General features: G+C 43.1%; 1 protein-coding gene across 8 annotated transcripts in view; it reads right to left on the reverse strand.

The window, feature by feature from the left end:
* LOC137200397 (AT-rich interactive domain-containing protein 1B-like) overlaps positions 1-23932 on the reverse strand; it is a 208700-nt gene that overhangs the window by 11835 nt on the left and 172933 nt on the right. For 6 of the 8 annotated variants that reach the window (XM_067615182.1, XM_067615183.1, XM_067615181.1 and 3 more), the window contains 7 exons: positions 17701-18022; positions 16512-16673; positions 8784-8920; positions 7488-7591; positions 5370-5564; positions 4374-4589; positions 1949-2171 (listed from right to left, as the gene is read on the reverse strand). In XM_067615182.1, coding sequence (XP_067471283.1) covers positions 1949-2171; positions 4374-4589; positions 5370-5564; positions 7488-7591; positions 8784-8920; positions 16512-16673; positions 17701-18022 — 1359 coding nt within the window. The remainder of the gene's footprint in view (positions 1-1948; positions 2172-4373; positions 4590-5369; positions 5565-7487; positions 7592-8783; positions 8921-16511; positions 16674-17700; positions 18023-23932) is intronic. The other 2 variants (XM_067615180.1, XM_067615179.1) reach the window with 1 other exon arrangement.

The following is a 23932-nucleotide window of genomic DNA, read 5'->3' on the forward strand; positions in this document are numbered from 1 at the left end:
TGCCTCAGAAAGATTTGGCTAACCTGGGGGGTTTATTAAAAACCTGTTTGAGTGTTTGTGTTTCTTGCCACACTGGACTACTTCTGAGCAATGTCACCGTGTTCCCTGATCTCAGCACTTAAATTGCTGAGTGGCCCAAACTACGAAAATAGGTTATAATAAACCTGAAATACCCTTTAAAATAGGTATGTGTCGCATTTGCAGATTACTTTATGGAGAAAACTCTTGTCTAACATGGCACTGGTATTTCAGTACAAGCTGTTCATAAGAACCACCAATTTTTACATGTGCAGATGATATGAAAAATATGCAAGAGATATTAATTCAATCAAGTTTTGTAGCATGAGCAATTTACAGTTTGCATATCAAAAAGACGGTCCAAACATCACAAGTACTGACCTTTTTATATTTCACAATATAGATGCTATTTACGATTATGTTAACTCTGTACAATGGTCCCATCAGCTGATATGGGCAAAATGAGATTCTATAAAATTGAGGAGGTTAGATCCCCTTGAAAAGATGAGACGGGGCTGAATTATGAATTATAAAGTGTTACGAGCAGAACATGCATTCATTCATATGTGTTTATGTATGTGTGTGCGGCTCATGTGTACTGTATACATCTATGTGTATGCAAATGAAGGCAGATGCTCCTTTCCACCCACCAGGAAAAGCAATCTGTAGTGTCTCAGGCAGGTGAAGTGCTCCGATGTTCTATTTAAAAGCCAGGGTCACTTTTCTCATCTCCGCTGCAAATTAGAGACGTGACCTTACCGCTCTACATCGCTCCAACTCTTTCTCTCTCCTCTCCTGATCCTCACGTCATAATTGTGCATAGAGAGACGCGTGGTGTGAACAGGTAATAAACACAAACAAAAAGTACCCTTTGTGTTACAGTGCTGCATCAAAACAGCATTACTTAACCTCAATCGCACTGTAATCAAATAAAGGCAAGTCTCAGGTTTAAGTGGTGATCGTATCCTAGCTCACCTTCATTAAAGGAAGAATCATCTAATCAAAACAACGTTAATGTTCGCTCATCTCTCGTGGGTTTTAAGGTGTGTCCATGTGTTCATGTTGCACTCTACTAGGATAATTTAATAATAATACTCATTGACTGTTCATGGTGGCTTGTTGTCAGCGTTTTTTTTTCGTAAGAGAGTTGATGGAGTTATCACTGTTTGGAGTATAGTGTTTTTCTTTAGCTAAACACATTGTAGTGTTACATTTGCAGTATGTTGTATTTTACACCTCATCTAGATTTCAACGCAATGTTACAACTGCAAATTGATTTAAAGACATGAGACATCAAGAACCAAATAAAAATGAGTAATTGCACTCTTGTGACACCTCCTCCCTTGTCATATTTTGTTAAATATCTAAGCAGATGAGGCCTGTTTCTGCTGTTGTAACACACTCTCTGGCGGTCCACAGCTCTATGAACTGACAGACGTAATTAGATTATGGTGTTTTTGGCTGGGAATTAATTGCTTCACTATGGACATTACTTTTTATTTCTGCATTAAATCAACTTGATATATGATCAGCTACAACCTTGCGCAAATCGAAATAGTCTTTTCAAACTGCAACTCAGGCTTTAACTAAAACCGACACAAGGGGACAAATTTACACAGCCTGCTAATCAATGAATCCGCACATACTACATATATACAGTACACATGCTGTATTAACTAAATACATATATAAATAACTATTTCTCCCGGTTCCCTGTCCTCCATAGAATAACAGTTCACTGGAAGGTTTCTAACACAGCTGCAATGCTGTTATTGTGGTGATGTTGTATGACACATGAATACAGATCACTGTTTCTCTGATGGTTCCTGACACCTGTAGTTTGATCAGTAACACCTGTTGTTTGGCTGCTGACAGATGGGAGAGTGGAGTTGTGAAAACCCCAGCGAAGCGGTCTGTTATCAGTCCTTACCAGGTGAGGGTGGTTGGATCTTGACCTGCTTCCTGTTGTCCCCTCCAGCCATGCTGCCACTGCTGCTGCTGCTGTCTGCTGGCGGCTCTTCTCCCCGCTCCATCTTACACTCATAGGCAAACAGATACTGGATGTACTGCTTCTTGAGTGAGCTGGCGGAGCTGCTGGACGTGCCCACGTTCAGGTTGGTGGACAACTCGCGCCACTTCTTGTTCTTGTTTACCTGATTGGTGTTGTGGGGTTGGGAGGATGACAAGATGTTAAGAAGTTAAATGATGGGTATTCCACGCAGTGACGACAATGATATTTTACCGTTAAGAATCCTTTCTTTGTGCTCATGTTCTCTCTATAAAAAGTAATGTATCCCAGTGGTATATCAGCCACACACTTGTCATTTTGCCTGTATTATGGTAAACCACAGCCGGCTGAATTCAATCAAAATAATCAATTCCATGGCCGAACACTTAATGGTTTTGTACTTAGTGTAACCACAGAGTTGTAGGTCACTCAAAAGTATTGCACACTATTTTCACACTGCTGTTTTTAATCTAATAGTAAAAAAAAAGAAAAAAAAAGCATTTAAGACTACACTATTGCCAAAAGTGTGTGGACAGAGGTGTTTGGGCTGGGCCTCTGGATTCTAATTATGTGAAATCTTGATGTCGCAGCATACAACACTATTTTAAACAATAGTGTTCTTCAAACTTTGTGGCAACAGCTTGAGGGAAGGCTGGTGTTATCAAACATGATAGTGCCTTTGACCACGGGGCAAGTCTATAAAGAAATGGTTTTCCCAGTTTGGCACTGAAGAACTTAACTGGCCTGCACTGTGTCCTGACCGCAACCCCATCAAACACCTTTGAGATGAGAACTGACTTCTGGCCAGGCATTCTCTTGTGACTGAATGGGAGCAAATCCCTGCAGTCATGTTCTATAATTTTGCTGAAAGGAGTGGAGGCTGTTTTGCAGCAGATCATGATAGATGTCCAAAACTTTGGAATAATGTAATGTTCGAGGGATCATATCCACACATTTTGGCCATGTAGAGTATGTCATTTCCTGATTTCTCAGAGCTTTCTGTAAATCTGACCTCAGAACTTGCATATTGTGATATTTTCGGGAATATACTGTGGGCTCTCTAAGACATATTTCATGTATCGCATTCTCTTGAGTACATCTCTCAACATTTAGAAGCACACCATATGTCATGGTGCTTGAGTGCACATTGCTGGAGAATATTAAACAGCCGATGCACAGGAGCAGAGTGAATTGAGTTCGCTTTGTGTGAAGTTATGTTCTGCTCAGAATACTTTTTGGCTGGACTGGCCACGGACCAGCCCTATAACCGCAGTTGTCCGTGTGTGAGTGAGTGAGTGACTGACAGACTGAGTGAGTGATGAAGTTACACCATTGGTTGGCCGGCTGAGGTTGGAGTTTTCCCATTGGCCGTTATTCTTTTAAAATGACTCAGTGTCTCTACTGTCCAGTGTGATGGACTCTTCGGCTGACAGCACTTTTAGCAGCCGGCAGGAGAGACACGCCGCGGTGCGTTTGGATTTTATAACTGAACTAAATATCAGGACGCAAGCTTTTTATTTCTCTGACGTTTTCACATCACAAGCAATGAATGACAGCATTAAAACACAAGTCTTGCAGGCAAAACATGCGACTCATGTAGCTGTTATATCAGTTTAGTGTGGGGCGGCTGCTCTGCAGGTGCGCTTGATTTGACTGTAACTGCTGTAACTGGGAGGAGATAAGCCTCCTGAATTTGCACCCAAATTGCTGTCAAAACTTTCATTTAAAATTTCCACTGCAGCCTCCATGATCATCAACCAAGAAAGAGGCAGAAAAAAGACACATGGCATGAGGGAGAGAGAACAGTTAAAGCACCCCAAATAACAATCACTCTGACAAAACACTCAGTATAGAGTGAAAAACAAGAGACATTCATGGAGTGAAACAGATGAAAGAGCAGGGGGAGTTAACAGATAGGTAATTAGAATAGTTATAATTAGAATTAAAATAAGTTCTCTTTCAAATCAAACATCGCAAGATATGAGTGGACAGTATTGTTCTTGCAACTGCGTTTATAACCTTTTTTTTTTTTTTTTTTACTCAAAAGTAGCTTAACCATTTCATGTGATGCTACTTCAGTACACTTTACAAGCACAGCAATACAGTAATACACAGCAAATATTACTGGGACCACTAAAGAAAATTGCAGATGAACATTTAATATCTAGGAATTCACATTATAGACAATACCACTGACTATCACTGTAATAAATTGGCCACAGTTTGACACATTGACCATACACGGTCCAGCCACATACTGTACTAGGTTTTGACCTAGTCTTGTTCACCTGTTATCTTTAACATTACCCCAAACATAATAACATTAAATGTGTTCCTTATGCGTTACCATAGCGAGGCCTCCTATCTCTCGAACAGCCATGTAGAGCTTCCAGAGGTCTAGTGGCTTCTTGCCCACTATTGGCAGCTGGGCTACAGGTGTTCCCCTCTCCTCCATGAAGGACAGATAGCGCTCCACCCAGCTCCGCCTCTCTGGCTCCACACCCAGCTCATACAGCCGTGTGATTCGCTCCCCACTGAGGGATGAGGAGTTAGGGTTGGCTTTCTGGCAAGAAAAGAAATTGAGGAGAGCAGAAAACATTGGATTAAACATAAGAATATGACCTTTTATACTCTACATACAAGTAATATCACCAGTATCAACCTTTTTATTGTAAGATAAAATGGTAGATGTATATGTATAAATGGGTAGATAATGTTATCATATAAACTATTTTTATTCTTACCTTATACCAGACATGTGTTGACACATCATTTATACCAGTTCCTTTCTATATATTCCATTATATAGAGTCTATTTGAGTCTATTTCTCATTGCAGTATCCTTTTGCTATTTTCTGCTACAACAGCCCACTCTCCCCATGGGGATCATTAAAGTTTCATGCCATATTTACACATTCTGAAGTAGGCCCTTGGTTGAATGACCAAGCTAAAATAAACACTTCTTTAGTGCATTTTGTTTAGTGTTCAGCCTGTGTTTACTTCAGTGTTCATTCACAACACATTCATATACCTCAAGTTCAAAATCGGTGGACAAAGTTTAATCCCACACAGTCTTGGTTGACTTCAGTCCAGGTTTAGAAACACTTTTGTTGTCTAGGAACCAGCTTTTGATCAATTAATAACATAATAATCCTTCAGTCATACATAGATCAATCAAACTAACAGCTTGTAATAACACAAGTGTCCATAAAGGGAAATTGACTTTACTTCATTGATCTTTAAGTTGCTTGATTTGGTGTCTATAAGTTAATGTAATTCTTGTTCCTATTAAGTAAATGCACACATCCATTCATCCAACATTGTTTGAATTTGTAGCACTTACGGGGCTGGAAGGGGTCTTGAGGGGCCAAGGGGGGCTGCTGATGCTGTCACTATCATCTCCATGGTAGGAGGACAGGCTGGCCGGGCTGGGAGAGAGGGGGGAGGGCACGGGCAGGGCACCGCCTGGTGTGGCTGGCTGGGACACATACTGCTGGGAGCCACTGGTGCTGTTATTGTTGCTGTAGCCATCCTGTAGCTGGTAAAGAGAGAGAGAGAGGGCACGGGACTTTAATTTTCTGTGGACAAAAGCATCTATGACTGCTTTCACACACCTCCTTGGTATAACATACCGCGGTGAGTCGTAGCTCAAAGATAGTAACAGTACAAATGATGTATAAGACATAAGACTGTATGTGTGTGTGTGTGTGGTGTGCATTTGTGTAAGCATGCATACATTTTTGTCCAGTGTTGAAGGCCAAGTACTTGTGTAATATTCATCCAACACCTATGAGAAATTAAATAAAAATATAATAAAATATGTTGTGTTGTTACAGATTTAACTAGCTAACTAACTTTTATATTAATTCATCAGAAATAGCAGTCTAATAATATGACATATAGAGTGTTATATAACATAACACTCTGAAAGGGCCCATTTCTAATTTTACTAATTAGACTTCTGTACTTTACTTTTAAATTCTTAATGATTCTGTTTTGTGTTTAACTTTTACTTAAGGAACGGGATACTATTCCAACCTCTGTTTGTCTATGAGTGGGTTTAGCATTTCTTTGTGTACTATACATAGCCATATAGCAGTAGTGTGTATTTGAGGTTTTCCATGCATTACTGTTATTGTGTCTTAGTCTACAAATATATGTGTGTGTGTGTGTGTGTTTAAAATGCATGCAGATCAGTATGTATTAGTCTACATAGTTTGTCTATGAACAGTATGCATGTGCCTGAATCTGGATACAAGCTCCACTTTGTGTAAATCACTCCATGTTAGCTGACATCAGTGTGTGTGTGTGTGTGTGTGTGTGCGTCTGTGTCTAGATACATGAGTCCTTCAGTGCATGTGTACATACGTGTGTGTGTGTGTGTATATGTGTGTGTGTGTGAGAGAAACTGTGAAAAAGGGAACAACAGCTTGACAAGTGCTTCTGGTCTGTGAACAGAATGCTCATGTCAGCAAAACCTTATCTTTCTCCCTCTCTCTTCCCCTGTCTCTCTTTCTGTATCGCTCTCTCTTTCTCCATCTCCTTCTCTCTCTCGCGCTGTCTCTCGGCAGACAGATCATCTCTTTTGGGAGCACTGGGGGTCTTTCTGGCTGCTCTGACTGCCTTAAATAATTCAAAAGGCCCTACTACCGTAATCAGCAAAAGAAAAGACAGGGATTTGGAGGGAAAAGACGTGTAGTGGATGTGATGGAGGCGTGTGTGTATGTGTGTGTGTGTGTGTGTGTGTGTGGAGGGTTGTTAAGCAAAAACAAGGGGAGGGGGGTAGAAAAGAGCAAAGAGCAGAGTTCTGTTGTTGCTGAGCTGAGCCAAGCCGAGCTGCAATTGCAGGGCAAAATGAGAAGTCAGCATTGTGTATTGGGACGTGTTGTGTGTGTGTGTGTGTGTGTGTGTGTGTGTGTGTGTGTGTGTGTGTGTGTGTGTGTGTGTGTGTGTGTGTGTGGAGAGAGGAGGATCTGAAGAAGTAGTGTTTAAGAGAATGTGTGTGTTTGTGAGTGAGTGGAAAGGCCAATGTGTGGCTTCTCGTCTTTATGTTTTTGTGTGTGTGTATATGATCTGTGTTGGTGTGTTTGAATGTGTGTACATGCATGTGTGTACTGCAGATGCCGAGCCCTCTCTTTCGCTCTGTGCCTCTCTTTTTTTTTTTGCAGCTCAGACTGCCAAAACATCAGCAAGAAGAGAGTGCTGGGGGCAAAAACAAAGTGAGGAAAACATTAGGAATGGTAAATGTTAAACAAATCATTAAATATGGCGAGAAAACAACAGAGAAACAGCCCACTGTGCTGAGGCAGCATATGCTGATCAGATTTGGTTTGCTTCATTAGGGGAGCGAGATCAAAAAACAAAAAAACAAAACAAAGAAATGAGAGAGAGAGAGAGAGAGAGAGAGAGAGAGAGGGATGTGCAAAGAAAGATGGGAATAGGAAAAAGGTCAAGGGGGTACCTTTGGTTTGTGAGGCTCGTTGGCGGGGCCACTGTCGTCTTTTACGTCGGTTTTCAGTTTCCCATCTGGGCTCATCATCCCATCTCCTGACATTCCTATGGCTCCTTAACAAACAATGACAAAACATTTCATTCAAAAGTAAATTGCTCAAAAGTTTTCGCGAAAACATTCTGAGAATACAGAATAAGAGCCATGTCAGGCAGATGAGCTTTGTTCCACGGCCATAATACAGTAATTAACATTGTCTCAAGTAAACTGATGTTGAACTCCCACAATAGGTATGCTTTCACCAAGGTAGAATGAAAAGGTATACTTGGCATGTTTTTGTGTCACGGTCGATTCAACGTGTTATAACTCGTCTAAAATGAATGGTGCTTGTGTGGGCTGAAATCCTTGGATACAAGGCTCCCTCTTTATTTTTCCCTTGTGTGCTGCAGCGCGGTGGGAAAACTAATGGCTTTTTACCGTGCCCAGGGGCAAACCAGATGAGTTTTGAGGAACCTTGGTGCTCTAATTCGTTTGAAGTTTTCCAAATGTCACGCATTCTGATATTTGGTTTTGAATAAAAGGTGCCTTTCATTTTGGGAGCCACAGTGCTCTCCGAGGTGCGTTTAGCAACAATGCATCGGGGTGAAGGGCTGAAAGAAAAAAAAAGGGATGTACCACATTAATCTTTGCTCACTGGAGGGCCAGCTCGACAGGGAAAGTAAGAGCACTGAGAAAGTAAGTAGCGTAGTAGAAAGAACTCTCTTGATTTCTTAGCCCTTTATTTTATTTATTTTATTTCTCAGCCCTTGCTTTTGCCCCCCTTCTACTCCTCTTTCTCTTTCTCTGAATGGGAACAATACTGAGTTTATTCTAATATACAGTCAACATAAACACATAGGTTAATCTTGAGTGGCTCAGTGAATTGCCAGACAGTTCCTGACATTAACCTGGAGGGCTGCTTCGACAACAGGTTCTTTTCATTTTACCAACTTGTATTCTGTACATTGCAATGCAAGATAAGCGAGGGGAGCAGATGGGGGTCATAACATCATTTTAAATCTTTGTATATCTGTTGATGGTTGGTGGTTTAGGGGTGACAGCTTGCATGAATGGGCTTGAGGGGAAATTGAGATAATTCAGTCAAGTTATCTCCCTTGTCAGATACAGTATGTGTGTTTTATGAAGTTCTGTGTGCTTAAAATGCTGACATTTGTATTGCTAATGTCAGCACCTGCTTTCCCTATATGCCTTTCTCAAATCAATCATACTCTTAGACAATATATACCAGTTTGTATTTCGCTAGTATACCTGAAGGCAGCATATTGTAGGCTGGACCTTGTGCGTTGCCCATGGCTGAACCGTTGTTGCCCGCTGGCTGGCTGTAGGGGACAGTGGTGGCCATGGAGCTTGTCTGGCTGATGCCAGGGCCTTGATAGCTGCCCTGCCTACCACAGAGAGAGGAGAAAAATGTAAGTCGGCTTGGTAGAGATGAATCCAGTTTAAATTTATGACGTAATGACAGGCTGTGGAGAGAGATAAGTGGGTAACAGAGAAAGCTGCAGAAGAGCAGAAGTCACAAAATGGTATATAGATGATATTTGGCAGTCTGTTACTGCCGTGCTCCTTTATTCTTGTATTAAAAACCAAGCAGCATGTACTATATCTGTAAGTCACAGTATAAAAGCGTAGTACACAACATATCCCTGATCAAACAAACAGCCCTTCCAAAAGATTGGAGATGAGCGCGCAGCATCAGAAAAGAAAAACTCTTCTATCCTCCCTTATCTGCTCTTCTACAAATCCCCCTCTCCCTCCCTCTCCCTCTCCCACAAGCCATAATTTAACTAATTAAGGTGTGCTTTTGGAGAGGATCATGTTATTTGTTGCCATGGTGACAGCAAAAATCAATCCCGCTCAATCTCCCTCCCTCAGCCTCCCTTCTCTCTCTCTCTCTCAGGCGGCTCATCACATGGTGTTGCAAGTGACATCAGAGGGGCTTATCTGCAACCTGCTGAATGCATGTCTGTCTGTGTGTGTCTGTGTGTGTGTGTGTGTGTGTGAGAGAGAGTGCCTGATTGAAGGCAGCGTCTATCATTGCATGCCAGGCAGGCCAAAGCCACTGACATGGGGTCTGAAAGGGAACACCATGTTAGGAACAATTTGGTCTATCTCCTGCTGACTCAAGATTATCTCCTGGACAACCATATAAAAAAGCTGTGAAAGAGAGAGAGAGAGAGAGAGAGACGCGCACACTTAGGAGGAGAAAAGAGATGTGAGGTGAAGAGAGAGAGAGGCCTAAAAGACTGAAAGGAGCAAGAGAAGAGAAGTGGAAGCCTCAGAGTGCAGGATGAAATAAATTTAGGAAAGAAGGCAGGAGGTGGAGAGGGAGGAAGGGGTGGAGAACTGAGAAAGTCAGATGGTAGTAAGGGTGAAGTAAAGGGAGAAATGGGAGGAATGCAGGAAGGAAGGGGGGTGGGGGGTGGGGGGGGCAGCCCACAAGGAGGAGTATTTGTCCCAAAATGCAGCACTTTTTTATGTGGTCGAAAAGAAAAATGCTATCTGGATTCATGTCATTCAAATTCCCTCCTAACTGGCATCTTCCTCTCTTTCACACACCCGCACATAAACCCATGCAATACCTCATGCTGGAACCGATACACATAGCCTAAGAGGAGGGATCGGCTTGGTAAACCTCCCCATAATCTCATCTCACAGATGTAATTAGTCATAGAGCACGGCTGATGATACATATGTAATCCCTCTATGGGGGCCGAGGTGCACAGGGGAGCTCCATGGCAAAGAAACAAGCGTACACCAAATCCACGCTTATCTGGCCCCATTTCTCCATAATGGGGGAAATATAGACTCCTTCGTTTCCTGCCTACGTGTTCTCTAAAAAGCTCTGTGTGAGTCAAGACACAGAAATAAAATTACCTTTTGATCGTTGCACCTTCTCTCGCAAGCAAAAAATGTATTCTGCATACAAACTCCCACAAAAGAGAGCGCTGATAAGCCAACAATGAAAAATAAGTTTAGAGATGCCAAATGCCTGCGAACCTCATTTATCCAAACTGTAAAACGCCCCTCACCCACCTTAAGCAATATAAGGACAAGCTCTCTTGTGAATAGTGAAATATCCAAATCAACAACAACAACAACAGTGGTTGGAGGTTTTCGACTGTGGCGCTCTCCCATTATGACTAATTCATGTCATAAAAAAGCCCATTAGAAAGCACTTGATGGAGGCACCGCACAGCGTTTAATCACACTTAATATATGCATGTGCCGCTATCGGGGAAAAAAAAAAAAAAAAAAAAAAAAAAGGCACAACGCATTCTTCTTGCTCTCGGGCACCTTTGTGCCGGGAAAAAAAAAAAAAAAGCATCCTGTTGCCGCAGAGAGAGAAAGAGTGAGTGAAGGAAAAGAGAGAAAGCAGCAACACAGGGGGAAAGAGAAGGGATGGAGAGATGGAAATGGAGGGAGAGGAAGAGAAGAAGAAAGGAGGTGGAGAGAAAAGAGAGAAGGAGGGAGGGAAATTAAGGCATGAAGAAGCCTGACTAGTGTGCGGATGAGTCCCTGGTGGACCGATGGGGGGCGTATTTTCAGCTCAGGGCCCTAGAGCTGGAGGTAATCGCTGTTCCATGAGATTGAGTCGGGGGAACACACACACACACACACACACACACACACACACACACACTGTCTCTCAGTAAAAAACATAGAAACATCTATCCTAACATTGTCAGGCCAGTGCATTCTCAGTATGTTGTCTAGCAGAGGCCTGAGGAGAGCATTAGAGTTTTAACATAATATTAGAAAGCTTCTTTTGTTCGGCCTGTCCAGACACCATTACGGCAGCCAAGCCTGAGTTACAAGTCATCATCTCATACAATGAGAGTCAAATTAAAGGCCTTTGAAATGCATCAATAGAAAACACACATTCTTTTATTTACCCCAGTCACTTCAAAGTGATAACTGCTACTCTATTGTTTTTCTATTCATTCTATCTAAATGTTCTGCCCTCGCTGTCCTTCACTCTCCCCCTTGTTTTTTCCCTAATTCAGTCAGTCACACGCACACACACGCACGCACGTATGCACGCACACACACGTGCACGTACGCACGCACGCACACACACGTACACACACGTTTCTGTTGCTATTCAGTCCACATGTGTGAAGGGCATCGGAGAAGGCCACTTTCACACTGTGGGCAGAGTGTGTGTGTCAGTGTGTGTTTGAGCATATCCTTGTGTTCATGCGCAGGGTGGGCGCCGTTGCCAAGGGGATGCCATGGTTACGAGGTGCCAGCCAACCAGCTGACGGTGTCTCTCTAGAAGTGGCAGCGCCTTTGTCCTTCATTCGTGGTGACAGGCCGCGCTGATGCCTCCCAGCGCTGCTAACTGGACGAGACAGCACAAGCGCCGGGACTGCACAAGTGTGTGATGGCTGAGCGTCCCTCCCTATCGATCCCCCTGCTTTGTGTGTGTGTGTGTGTGTGTGAGAGAGTGTGTAGAAGAAAGCAAAAGAAAAAGAGCCAGGGAGAGGTTGCTGGATGGAAGGATGGAGTGGATCGGCTGGAGGCCATGAATTATATATGGACCCAATCTGTTCTCAGGGCAGCTTGGGCTCATAGCTACTCCAAAAGTCCTGACTCAACTCAGCACACACACTCTCACACACACATACACACACACAAACACATACACTCACACACACACACACAGAAGGGAGACCAGAATAAACCCCCCACAAAAAATAAGGACAGCTTTTAACATATTAAATCCAGAGAAAAGCTACTCTTCGCTTCTCCCTCCCCTCCTTCCCAAACATCAAACAGCTCAGGATGGATGGAGGAGAAGCCATTTATTTTGCCCATCTAATGAAAGCAGAGCGCTCCGCAGCACTGCCAAGACTGCGAGCGACAAAGCGCCACAGGCAGCATCCCCCGTTCTTGACATTCAAGCGCTGCTCTTATTTATTTAGCAAATTTACTTACTAAGGAGGTCAGAAATGAATTATTTGGCGAGGATTTGCCTGGGAGCACTCTCCTCTCCTCTCTTCTTCCCTCTTCCAACATTTTTCTCCCTTCAATTTCCCTTTGATTTACGGCTCTTTTTTTTTTCTGAGCTTTGCTCTTCTTCTACTAAGTGCTTATTTTTTCGACACAGCCCGTTCCTATAGCTCCAGGAACTTTTTGTAGAGTGTCGCCGGCAGCGCTGGAAAGTCATTTGAAAAGCCAATTCTGTCCTCTGAAGCTGCTGCCAAGAAAAGCTTATACCTTTTAATACTTTCTGTTCTCTTCTCTTTTCCAAAAAATCCCCAACATCAATCCACAGCCCCTAAAAAAAATGTATAACTCACCTTTCTTACAAACAAACTTGTACCTCCCCCACACTGACAGGCTTGACATTACACTGCAATTCATCATACTGACAACTGACAGCTTAGCACCACAAAAAGTCAACTTTTCATGAGACTGATTTCATTTTCAGATTGACAAGCATCTATTTTTGAAATTGTGCAAGTGACATTAATATTTGAATTTTTCAAATTGATGTGGAGTAAATACAACATCAGAATGATCTTCAATTTCTAGATTACAAAACTTATGTGTGACTTTGTTAATAAAATAAAAGCCATATTTCACTGCTTTTAGGGCACGTTTGACTTTTAGTAGAGCAACAGGGTTCTTATGTAAGTCTTTAGGCTAACCCCTACTTTACTCTCTACTCTCACACTGACACTGTTCCCCCTCAACCACCAATCAAACTGATTATCTGATTAAAAAAAAACAGGACAATTGTTTCCGATTCCAGTCAGTCAGTGGAGGAGAAATTCTTAGAGGGCTCGGGGGGGAAAAAAATCACTCAGGCCACACTTTATGAAGATTTAATCACGACCCTCGCCTGCAGCCATGGGACACCAGAAGTGGTCCTCCTCTGTTCATTTGGCATTCTTTTCAGTCAGCATAATGACGCTGGAGGGTGTCTACTGGTGTGTGAGTCAGGGGAGGATTGAGATGGGGGATGAAAGGTGGAGACGTAGAGGGATTATCGGTGGGGCTGTAGTGAAGGGGCACGTTCAAGAAAAAGAGCAAAAGACAAAGAGACCAAGCGACGACATTGCTGCTAACTAGCCCTGATTTGGAAGGTAGGGAGCGGGTGGCTGTGGCAGTTCACTCAGGGTTGATGCATCAAAGGGCGAAACTAGACATGTGCTACGACTAACAACTTGTTTCTCAGACGGAGGGGAACTAGGTCTGAATGTTTGAATGAGATCTGGAGAGCAAACGGGGTACTGGAGCCTTTAACTACAGGTTTTCGGAGGCCAATTTTCTCCTGATCTCCGTCAGATGTTCTAAAGTGGGATCTGAGGAGGAAAAACATAACAAGGCTGTGCTGGAGACAGCGGAGAACAAAAAGCAGATTGGGAGGAAGAAAGACTGAGAGAGATAACACAGTCTGGGTAGGATAACAGAGCTGCACAGAAAGAGAGAGGGCGATACAGTTGAGAGAGTTGGGTAAAAGACTGAAACAGGTGGGAGGAGAGAGAACAGAAGCAGACAGGAAGAGATGAAAGAGGGAGAATGAGCGACAGCAGACAAGAACAACAGTGAGGGTGAGACAGGCAGCACAGAGACAGGAGTCATTCTACAAAAATCTCCATTGTAATCCCTTTTTGTTGAACAAAGTTGCTATCATTTCCTTAACACACTGAAATAGACTCCATTAAGCTTGAAACTCTTAACAATCTTAAAGTTGTTTTCGAGCAGGATTTGGGGAAGGAGCTGATGGACAGGATATGGGAGACTGTATTGGGGCTAATTCACACCTCCTCAATATGTGTCAGACACAGTTTTATACAATATAAGATTCTATAACGCATTTTTTACACTAACTCTAGACTAGCAAGGATTATTTCCTGGCACAAATGACGAATGTAACCGTTGTAGACAATCACCTGCCGACCTGCTCCACATGTTCTGGAACTGTCCTCGCTTATTTGAATTCTGGAAAGACATCAGCCCAGTTTCGTGAACCCCCTCCCCTGACCCTAACATTCCCCTGTAACTTAATCGAATGATGTATTTTACCTCTTTTTTAGCTGGACGTCTCATACTTCTTGAATGGAAACAGGATGTATTATATTACATCAGGATAGAGAAGATTAGATTCTCCCTGAAAGTTTCACTGAGAAACTTGGACAAAAAAAACCACCTGGACACCTTTTCTGGACTATTGTAAAGACCTCAACAGTTGTTCCAGAGGATGGGGACAACTAAAGCCATGGGATGTTATATAGAATGTTTCCCACACATAGGGGTCTGTGTATGTAGTGCAGGAACCCTATTATTATTGTAATGGCATGACTTGGGGGTTTACACAGAGCTGTATGCCTTATCTTGCCAAAATTTGATACTCATGTGTGGCCTTGTAGCTCATCGATATAAGCACCTGCTTTTAATTGGGACCCAGTACTTTGTGGTGACCGGGGTTCAGGTCCCGCCAGCGGCATAACAGACTTATTTGCCATCAAATCCAGCTTTTGCCCAATGGTGTTGAAATTCTGTATACATCATCTTTACACAATGATTATTTTTTCTTTGATCTGATTATGCCATCTGTGCAACATGTGACATACAGTGATTTTGTGTATTGCTGCTTGCAGCTTTATTTTTGTATGTTTTATAACTGTCTTCTGAACTTTCCCATTACCTATTTTGTATTTGATGGTCTCCTCATGTCAACACCTCTTCCTGTTTATGTCTGCTGTGGGGACGGGAGGGAGGGGATGCATATGCACAACTGTCTGTGTCATGTGGAAAAAAACTGCAAAACCTAATAAATAGATTAAAAAAAAAATAATATCCAATATTCTGGATAAAGAAGAAACCAGAAATATAACAAACGATTCAAAATATGTGAACACCACTCTGCTTGGAAGCAAATAGTCACCCAGCTGGTAGATTTTTTACACCAGTTAGTTGATAAAAGTCTTTTGTTGTTCTGAACATCCGGTGTCTGCTCAGTTTTTCCTCCAGCACGGTGGGGGGGATGCTTTGTTTTGAATAAACAGGGTAACAATTGGGAAGTTAGCATTTGTGATAACAGCCATCATGGCTGAACAACAGAGAAAGAAAACACCAATTTCTAACAGAAAATAAAAAAAGACATCACTGGACACACAGTTGGGTTGAAATGCAATCTCTGAGAACTAAAGTAAAAGAATCATATTTTTTAATGTTTTATGTTAAAGATAAAGGAAAAAACAAAACAAAACAAGGAACATATATACTTTCACTGCCAATAGTGAATCAAAATGGATCAGATGGAGAAACAGATGAAGATACAAACACATGTTTACACAGATTCGTAAACAAACCAACAAAGAAAAAGAGGGAAAGAGAGAGAGTGTCCTCTCCAGTGGCACCATGGCGAGCGACACCTCTGTGGTGTCTTAGTGAATGTGAGGAGAGAGTGACAGGCAGTCTGATTGGTCCCAGCAGTGGGGATCATGTCATGCCACTTCTTATTGACAGCCCAGCCATCTCTTAATGGCTTGACCAGCATTTGCATTGCTGCGTGTGTTTTGTCTGTGTGTGTAAGTGTGTGTGTGTGTACAGCACTGGGCCCCCTGATGCACATAATTAATCACACATACTGTCAGACATGCCTCAGCCCCCCCCCCCACACACTCCCCAGCACACAATAGTCTGAAACTCAGTGTGAGTGTGTGCGTGTGTGTGTCTGTGCATCTTATACAGTATGTGCTCACTTCTTGTTGCCATTACAGTGACTCAGAGATGCCGATGATAATGATGACTACAGTGACGATGATGAAGGTGATGATAGCAATTACAATGACTCTCCTTGTTTTGCTCTCAGAGGGTGCTTGTGAGAAATGTCATCACGATCACTTTCAGTTCCGTTTAGCTTGAATAACCGCCAGTCATATGACACACAAACACATTCACATATATGCAGTGTATAATATCTAAAAACAGACACAAATGTTTTGAGGGCGGTGGACCTACCTATGGTGCTGTGAATGTGAGGGTGGCAGGATGGGTGAATGGTGAGGTCTGGGTGGAGGTGAGGGTGGTGGACGGGTGGAGGCAGGGTGGGGTGTGGGCCAGCGGGTGGAGGTGGGTTGGGGTGGCTGCATCTGGGCTGGGGACCTCACATACGGAGGCCGCCTGCAGATCGGCGTCAACAGACGCCCCCGACAGAAAGAGAAACTTCATCTGAAATATCATCACTGGCTCACAGTCTTCAGTCTGACTCATGCATCACCAGAAATGGGAATGAACACTGACAAATGTTAATCTGCCACTTCAGCCTGCAGAATGCTGGCGAGCCTGCTCCCATGATGCATTGTTAAGCAAAACCCACACTGATTGGAGGAAGCACAGAAATCCACCCTTCCTCTCTGAAGACGGCCATGTTTTCACAAGTTCCCCCGGCAGGGTTCAGCAAAAGTTTACTGCCCACGCAATCCCACAACAGCCCCGGTCTCCAACGCTACAAACACTCATATATTCAAAGCTACAACCCTGATGAAAAAAATAATATCTCTTAACTCATATACCGTTATGGCATCAAAGTGCTTTGTATTTGTGTTAAGGTACTCGGTGTCACTTCTGTCTCACAGTTAAACCTGTGGTTTGCTTTTCCTTCTTTTTATGTTTTGACAGTACACTGTTCAACCCATACAAGCTTCTCACAAGCCAATATCTCTTTTTCTGCAACAAATGGCACTTGGTGTATAGTGCCAGCTATCAAAATGTCAGGCACTTTATGAGATGTGTGAAAATAGGGATAGTTCCACAAATGGCTCATAGAAGCGTGGAACCCCTGAGAATGAACTCTTGTCTGCACATCTGAAAAAACCCTCCGAAAAAAAGAAAGTCTGTGACACAGAAATCCTCTGTGGTGCTTTTCAGCAAAGCTCCCCACATATGACCCTGCAGAGAGGAGTCAGTAATCAGATAGAGAGTGATGTAAGATAGAGTTGCTTGCTGGCCCCTAATATTAGCCTATCACTATTTCCACATGAAGTAAAGAAATGTCTCAGTCCCTAAAATGAATTAGGGTCATTTCTTTTGGAGAGCTGTATACACTTTTACACCATTCATCTTCTTTCTTTGTCGAGATCACTTTTAGGATCGTTATCAGAGAGTTACAATAACATGCTTATACACACACACACATTCACGCACTTACCTGTTGTGTGTTGAGTTAGCAGAGCCTGGCATAGTGGCTGCTGCTGTCTCCTGGGTCTTTCGGTTAGAGGTACCCAAAGAAGGAGGGCCCATTCCTGGTCCCGCTGGCTGGGGCATACTGGGGGAGCTGGGGCCCATGGGGGGGTAAACCCTGTTCTGGTTGGCCGGTCCATGGCTGCGTCCTATGGGTATGGGTTGGCCGGGTCCTTGGCCGTGCATGGGGCTGCTAGCGTTCATCCCCAGACTGTTGGTCATGCCGGGGCCGGGGCCGCTGTAGCTGGTACTGGCAGCCCCACTGTAGTTGGAGGTCCGAGGGTAGTTCCCTGGAAAAAGATGACGTGGGAGTGAACTGACAGATATCTAAAGTCATCTGAAATGTAAGTAAGTTTTTTTTAACAATGTCAGTCAAAAGGTAAAACATGGATTGCTGTCACTTGAGGTACTTAACTTCCCACTTGAAGTCAATGCATTGCTTAAAAGAATGACGCAAAATGGCTGTTGTGAAATACTGTAGTCGCAGACGGGTGCTATGATTCACTTCATTTGAGCGAAATGGAGTGTTTATAAAGTGCTTGCCAGCTGATACCCTTATACCTACAGCAGTGACACACAACTGTTTCATCCATCAAGAAAATACTCCTGTGACAGATGAGGAATGAAAAATGTAAAATGCAGAACTTAATTTTGATTCATGACCTCCACAACATCTAGTAGAGGCTGGGATAAGTATACAGGGTGTGGTCTGCTGACACTTTCACAGCTGCAGGTTGCTGGATGGCCCTGAGAACAATTGCCAAGCTTAAGGCTGACTTTGTGAAACACTTGAGAGGAGCTTTAATCTGCAGTAAACGCTTTCTTGCTGCCCTGGAGTGCCACACGTCTGCGATGCCAGAAGCTTTCCTAAGGCACACTTAAACCCCTCCATTTTGGCTCTAAAAGCCCGGCTTGACTCCAGCACCAGCTGCAATAAGAGCTGAAAGAGAATCACCATGCTGTCAAAGACAACATGTACATACATTCAGGCACACTGAAAACACACCTCTTGTACATGTAAGTGCAATACACACCCACACACACACACACACACACACAGAGCACATCACATTGTATTCACTCTGCAGGCATTGGGCCTTTTCCACTGTGATATTCCCTCCCTGGGACAAATCCCCTGCAAAATAGAAATGGAAAATGTGGCATCCTCCATTGTGAAGGAGGCTATTTATTTTGATTTGATTAAGGGTGCTTTAGTTGGGCCTCACTGCTTAATCCTCTGAGAATATGTCTGGAAAAGGGGATCAAGTCCCTTTAAAACCTGAAGGCTTTTCCGCACACTCAAATGAGGGAAAGTTGAATGACAATATTCCACACGGGGGGGAAAAAAACGACTCCGAAAATGGAAATGGCTTCTCAGTGTCCTCGAGCTGCTTCAGTGAAGACACTTTCCACATGACATAAGCCTACAAGTCCGACAGAGGGAAAGAGCGGGAGGAAGCAGCAGAGGGTGGGGGCGGAAAGAGAGACAGACAGAAAGGGAGGGAGGGGGGAACCCCTTCCCCCCAACCCCCGAGATAGGATTTATATTGAATCAAAATAAAAGTCTTTCCCATAAAAGTCGGCAGCTCCGGTTGAATTTGTCCAGAAATTGTGATGAAATCTACTGTGGGAGATGGGAAAAGAAGAAGCGGATTATTTCTGGGGAGGCTTTGGTGAGTCGGTGAGCTGAGTACGGCTGACACCTGTCAAGGGTTTTGGGGCTATAATAGGGAAGCGTTCAGGAAGAAAGGATGTCTGCTAACGAACACAGGAGGATACGTATGGTGCACAGTACATGAGTGTGTGTGTGTGTGTGTGTGTGTGTGTCCATCTGCTTGTCTGTGTGAATGCATATATAATACTTCTGAGACCTTGCAACCAGTAAAAGTCACAATTCCATGTTTCTTCCACTCATAATCAACCACCTATAACACTGTAGAAAATCCTGGGAACAGTGCCCTGCAGCCTACTTCTTCTCAGGTTGGGTAGACGGTTTGCTGCAGATGAACAAGGCCCCAGTCAGCGACCTCTCTCAGCTGTCTTTGGACAGCTGAGCCCCATGTCATGGCTGCCTGCCATATATTCTCAATAGGCTGGGTGGACACTTTGTGGTTTTTGGCCCTTATGACAGACTGAGGCTCCAGGACACCTCCCAGGGAGTTGTTTATATCACAGTCCCATTTGGACGATCTGCATTTTTTCCCCCAATTTTGGCGAATGGAACAAAAGTCCCAAAAGTGGGAGTCAGTGTCTAAAAGTTTCCATAAGACTTTATTTGGGGGTGAGACGCAAAGCCAAATCTTACTGAAAAAAGTGTCATTAAGTCGCGTGTTGAGAGAATGTATCAGTCTTGATGTACTGCCATTCAAAATGTTTTGGTTGCAGGCTATGTTTGCTTCGGCTGACAAAAGAAAGACAGAGTAGCTGTGGGACTGGGTTAATGCTAAGCTTTCCTATGAGAGACTTGCTCCGTCCTGACAAGAATGATTCACTTGCTGAAGGATTGGTGCTGTGCCAAAGTGCTTTTTCAAGGACAGATAGCGCACTAACCCACTTTTTATAATGACTGAGAGTTAAACCCTGAAATTCTAGGTGTTTTCATAAGAGCCATTCATGCTTTCTAAGGCTTTGTAAGTGCCATTCAGAATACATGAGATGAGGAAGTTGGATTATTGCAGAAACAAAACACAAAACACATATAACTCCAGGATATTACTATATCATGTTTAAATTACAATTACAAAAATTATAACATTCCATAAGACAAATTCAAATGTACTAAAGGCACTAATAGTGATATAATGTGCATCCAGACTTGAGGGGCCAAAGGTGTCTTTGGTTCTAAATTTGGAAGTCAGCAGTTCTTGAGACTTCAGTGTGAGTTATTTTTTTCAAAAAACAAACTTTTTCATATAGTTATCATGGGAAGTCACAATAGTTAATAACATTTAAATTAAAAAAATTCCCAGTCACACTTTTCCCAGTCTGATCTTTTAGATAACTCTTAATAAATGGAGAAAAAGTTGCATGTTGGTTCTTAGCCGTGACAGTTGGTTCACATAAGGTGTTATGAGTTGAGAGCAGTTGGTGGTTTTATTGTACAAACCCTGCCTTTAAAAAACACAATGTAAGTGCTCAGAAATCCCACCTTCTGGCATTCAAACAGGCCAGGAGAAAAGAAAATATGAGTTGTTTGCTGTTAGAGGTCAGAACTCCAGCAACACTTGTAATATAAAGAACCTCATTGTGAGGTCTCACAATGAAGTTGTTCTTTATATTACACGTGTTGCTGGAGCTTTGACCTACTGTATTCAGTCTTTTTCCTCCTCCATGCACCTTGGAGGTAGGTGAAGTTGTGCCAGAAATACCTACTCTGTTCGTTAGCTGTTATGCAGATGTTGGCATTAACATATATGTACAGAAGGGTGGCATCTACCTTATCTACTTTGTATGCTGCTCATTCTAATCCGGAAATCAGTCAAGGAGGGAGAGGATGAAAAGAGGACAAGGAGGATGTCTTTTCTTATTTGTCCCTTCTTCTGTCCTTGTGGCTCAGTGCTGGTTTCCTGCCTGCTTCTCGGACACTTGCTGCCTTTGGGGAGTTTTGGTGGTATTTATAGCGCGATGGAGGGGAGGAGAAGAAGAAGAAGAGCTCATGGTGCTTCGTTCACAATTACATGGAAATTCCCAGCACGGTCACGCATTCGACGGACGCTATATTCTGCGCCGGGTTTAATCCCTGCAGTCCTGCGGGAGAGCTAGAGTGTGACCAAGCAGATTACCGTCTACTGCTTCCTCAGCAGACTGGACCGGCAAAGTCTAACAGCCGAAGCCGTCATTCTCCCGGCTACGGTAGAGTAAGGTATGATGGTGCACCAACGCACCCTCCGGATCTGTGAACTCCATCAATAAGGAGTGGAACACAGATTACATGGCTGCATGCTTGAGCTGCCAAGGACAGGAACGCGGGCAGGCTGTCTATGTCCACATGAGGCCGAACACAAATAAAAGAAATGAACAAAAGCTTTTATTTTAAGCTTTTTTGGGGGATGTAGTAGGGGTCCAGGGAATGGTTTCAGTTAGAGAAGTGGGCATTAAGGAAATGTAGCATGTTGAGAAGAATACATATGTCCTCATTTCATTGCATCTTATTTACATTTTCTACACCTCAGTATGGGTGCTATAAGACAGCATCTCCTCTATATATTTTCCCTTCTTATGCAACTTAATGTGTTATTCAGTAAAAATAAGTATCACATTATTTAAAACTTAATTTTAACTGTTTCTGAAGCAGTTCCATCTTTTTTTAATAGAAGCAATATAATGAGATTAGGCACACCAGCTCACAAATGTTGATATAATAACAATGCAGATCATTTACATTGAAAAAACTTCTTCACTTGCTTTATATGCTTTTATGAGTCAGTATTAGACTGTAGTATACATGTATGACTTGCTGGGATGGATGTTTTTTTGCAGCGTCTTCTCTTGCCTTAGGCCCCTACATCCTCTCCCAGCCACCTCAGCACCTTCCCTGGCAGGGTGTCTGAGACTAAGCAGGGCTGGGGTGCGCCTTGAGGCTGCCGAGCTCCACACACTGTCAATTTCCTCCAAAAAACTCCACTCCCTCCCCCAGGCGCTGGTTTGAGTCATGGCTTTTTTTCTTTTTTGGCCGAATTACACCGCGGCTCCGGCAAGGCACCAAGGCTTAAAAGTGCTGTCTGAAGCATGGTCATTACCAGCGGAGTGCTTAACCCCTCGAGGGGGGGGGGGGGGGGAGTGTGGTGGAGGGAGCTATGTGATGGGTGGGAGAGAGAGCAGAGCTGAGACAGACTCCAAATCTCTTTCCTGTAATGGTATGATATCCTCCTCCCCCGTCTGTCTGTGCGTCCACTGTTCTCAACATGCTGGCTGGAACCATGTCCAAGTGCATGTCTTGAAAACAGCTGTTGGAGTCATTTGAGTTCCGATGAGAGCCTGATATCAACACACAGTGAGATCAGTTTAACTTTGGATAAATAGGGCTTTCAAAGGACAGCCATAAACATTTAGCAGTTTAAATATTTCTTTGGGAAATACTGGGGAGTCCACTCGCTGTAAGAGTTTTAAAACGCCAAAGCAGAAAAGCTTTGAACAGGATTCAACTGTACAGCAATCTGGAAGAAAATGTTTGGTTACAGTCTAGGAAGCAGATTTATCTAATCAAGATCTCTGGAAATAACTACTAAATATTTTAGCATCGTTTGTAGAAAGGCCATATCCTCCTGTATTCTCATGTATCACCGGACATGTATGCTGGATGGAGCTTATGTAGTTGACTACACAAACTGCACAATAGTCATTGGCCCCTGATAAAAGAACAGTGCTGCATTATAAGTAACCCAACAGCAGAACACCAGGCAGTTTTTATGTTCTTTGGTGTTCTATGAACTACTAATGTTGATGTGTGTGGCAAGGATTATTGCTGAAAATTTTGTATCGCACATCACACACACACACACAGACACAACTTAAAGGCCCAAGGATTGGGTTCTCCCAGCGTAGGCAGACAGGCCAAGAAAAACAGAAAGCAGGGTTCAGGAACTTGGAGTGCGTTTCTGTGTTGGCTAATGGCTGGCTAATTTGTTAGTGCGCTGGGGAGAGGGAAGGGAAGCAGATGGAGCTTTCATTAAGAACAATGACCAGCATCTGTCTGCCCTGTTCACCCTAAACAGGCCCCTGATGAGCCCTCTAAGAACTGAGGCCTTGGCTATGTCCTGGAGGCCATATGCATGTTCTCCAGTATGTCTGGGTGAATGTAGTGTTGGGTGTAATGTTTCCATATTTCTGAGTCAGAAGTGTCTGTTTGTGTATGAAGAATTTCTATATGTGGATGACATGTTCTTGTAAGGATGGAAACATGAGGATCATTATCCACAGTGAGGACCTTTTTGCAGTTTAGGTTTAAGATCAGAACTACGAATAAGTTTATATTAGAGAAGGTTGTGTTCAGACTGAAAAAAACCATCTCATTCATTTCAGTTAAACCACTGTGCTGACACAGAGGGGGTGCTGACCAGAGACCAGAGAGCTCCGGCTAAAAAAACGTAGGTCAAAAAAGTTGAACCTTTCTCAACTTTTGCTGCAACAAAATATGTCAGCCGGCAACACATTGCATTGGTCAATCAAATACGTAATATATCATCTTAAGTGTAAATGGC

This window comes from Thunnus thynnus, chromosome 16 (genome assembly GCF_963924715.1).
Source record: "Thunnus thynnus chromosome 16, fThuThy2.1, whole genome shotgun sequence".
NCBI classification, from domain to species: domain Eukaryota; kingdom Metazoa; phylum Chordata; class Actinopteri; order Scombriformes; family Scombridae; genus Thunnus; species Thunnus thynnus.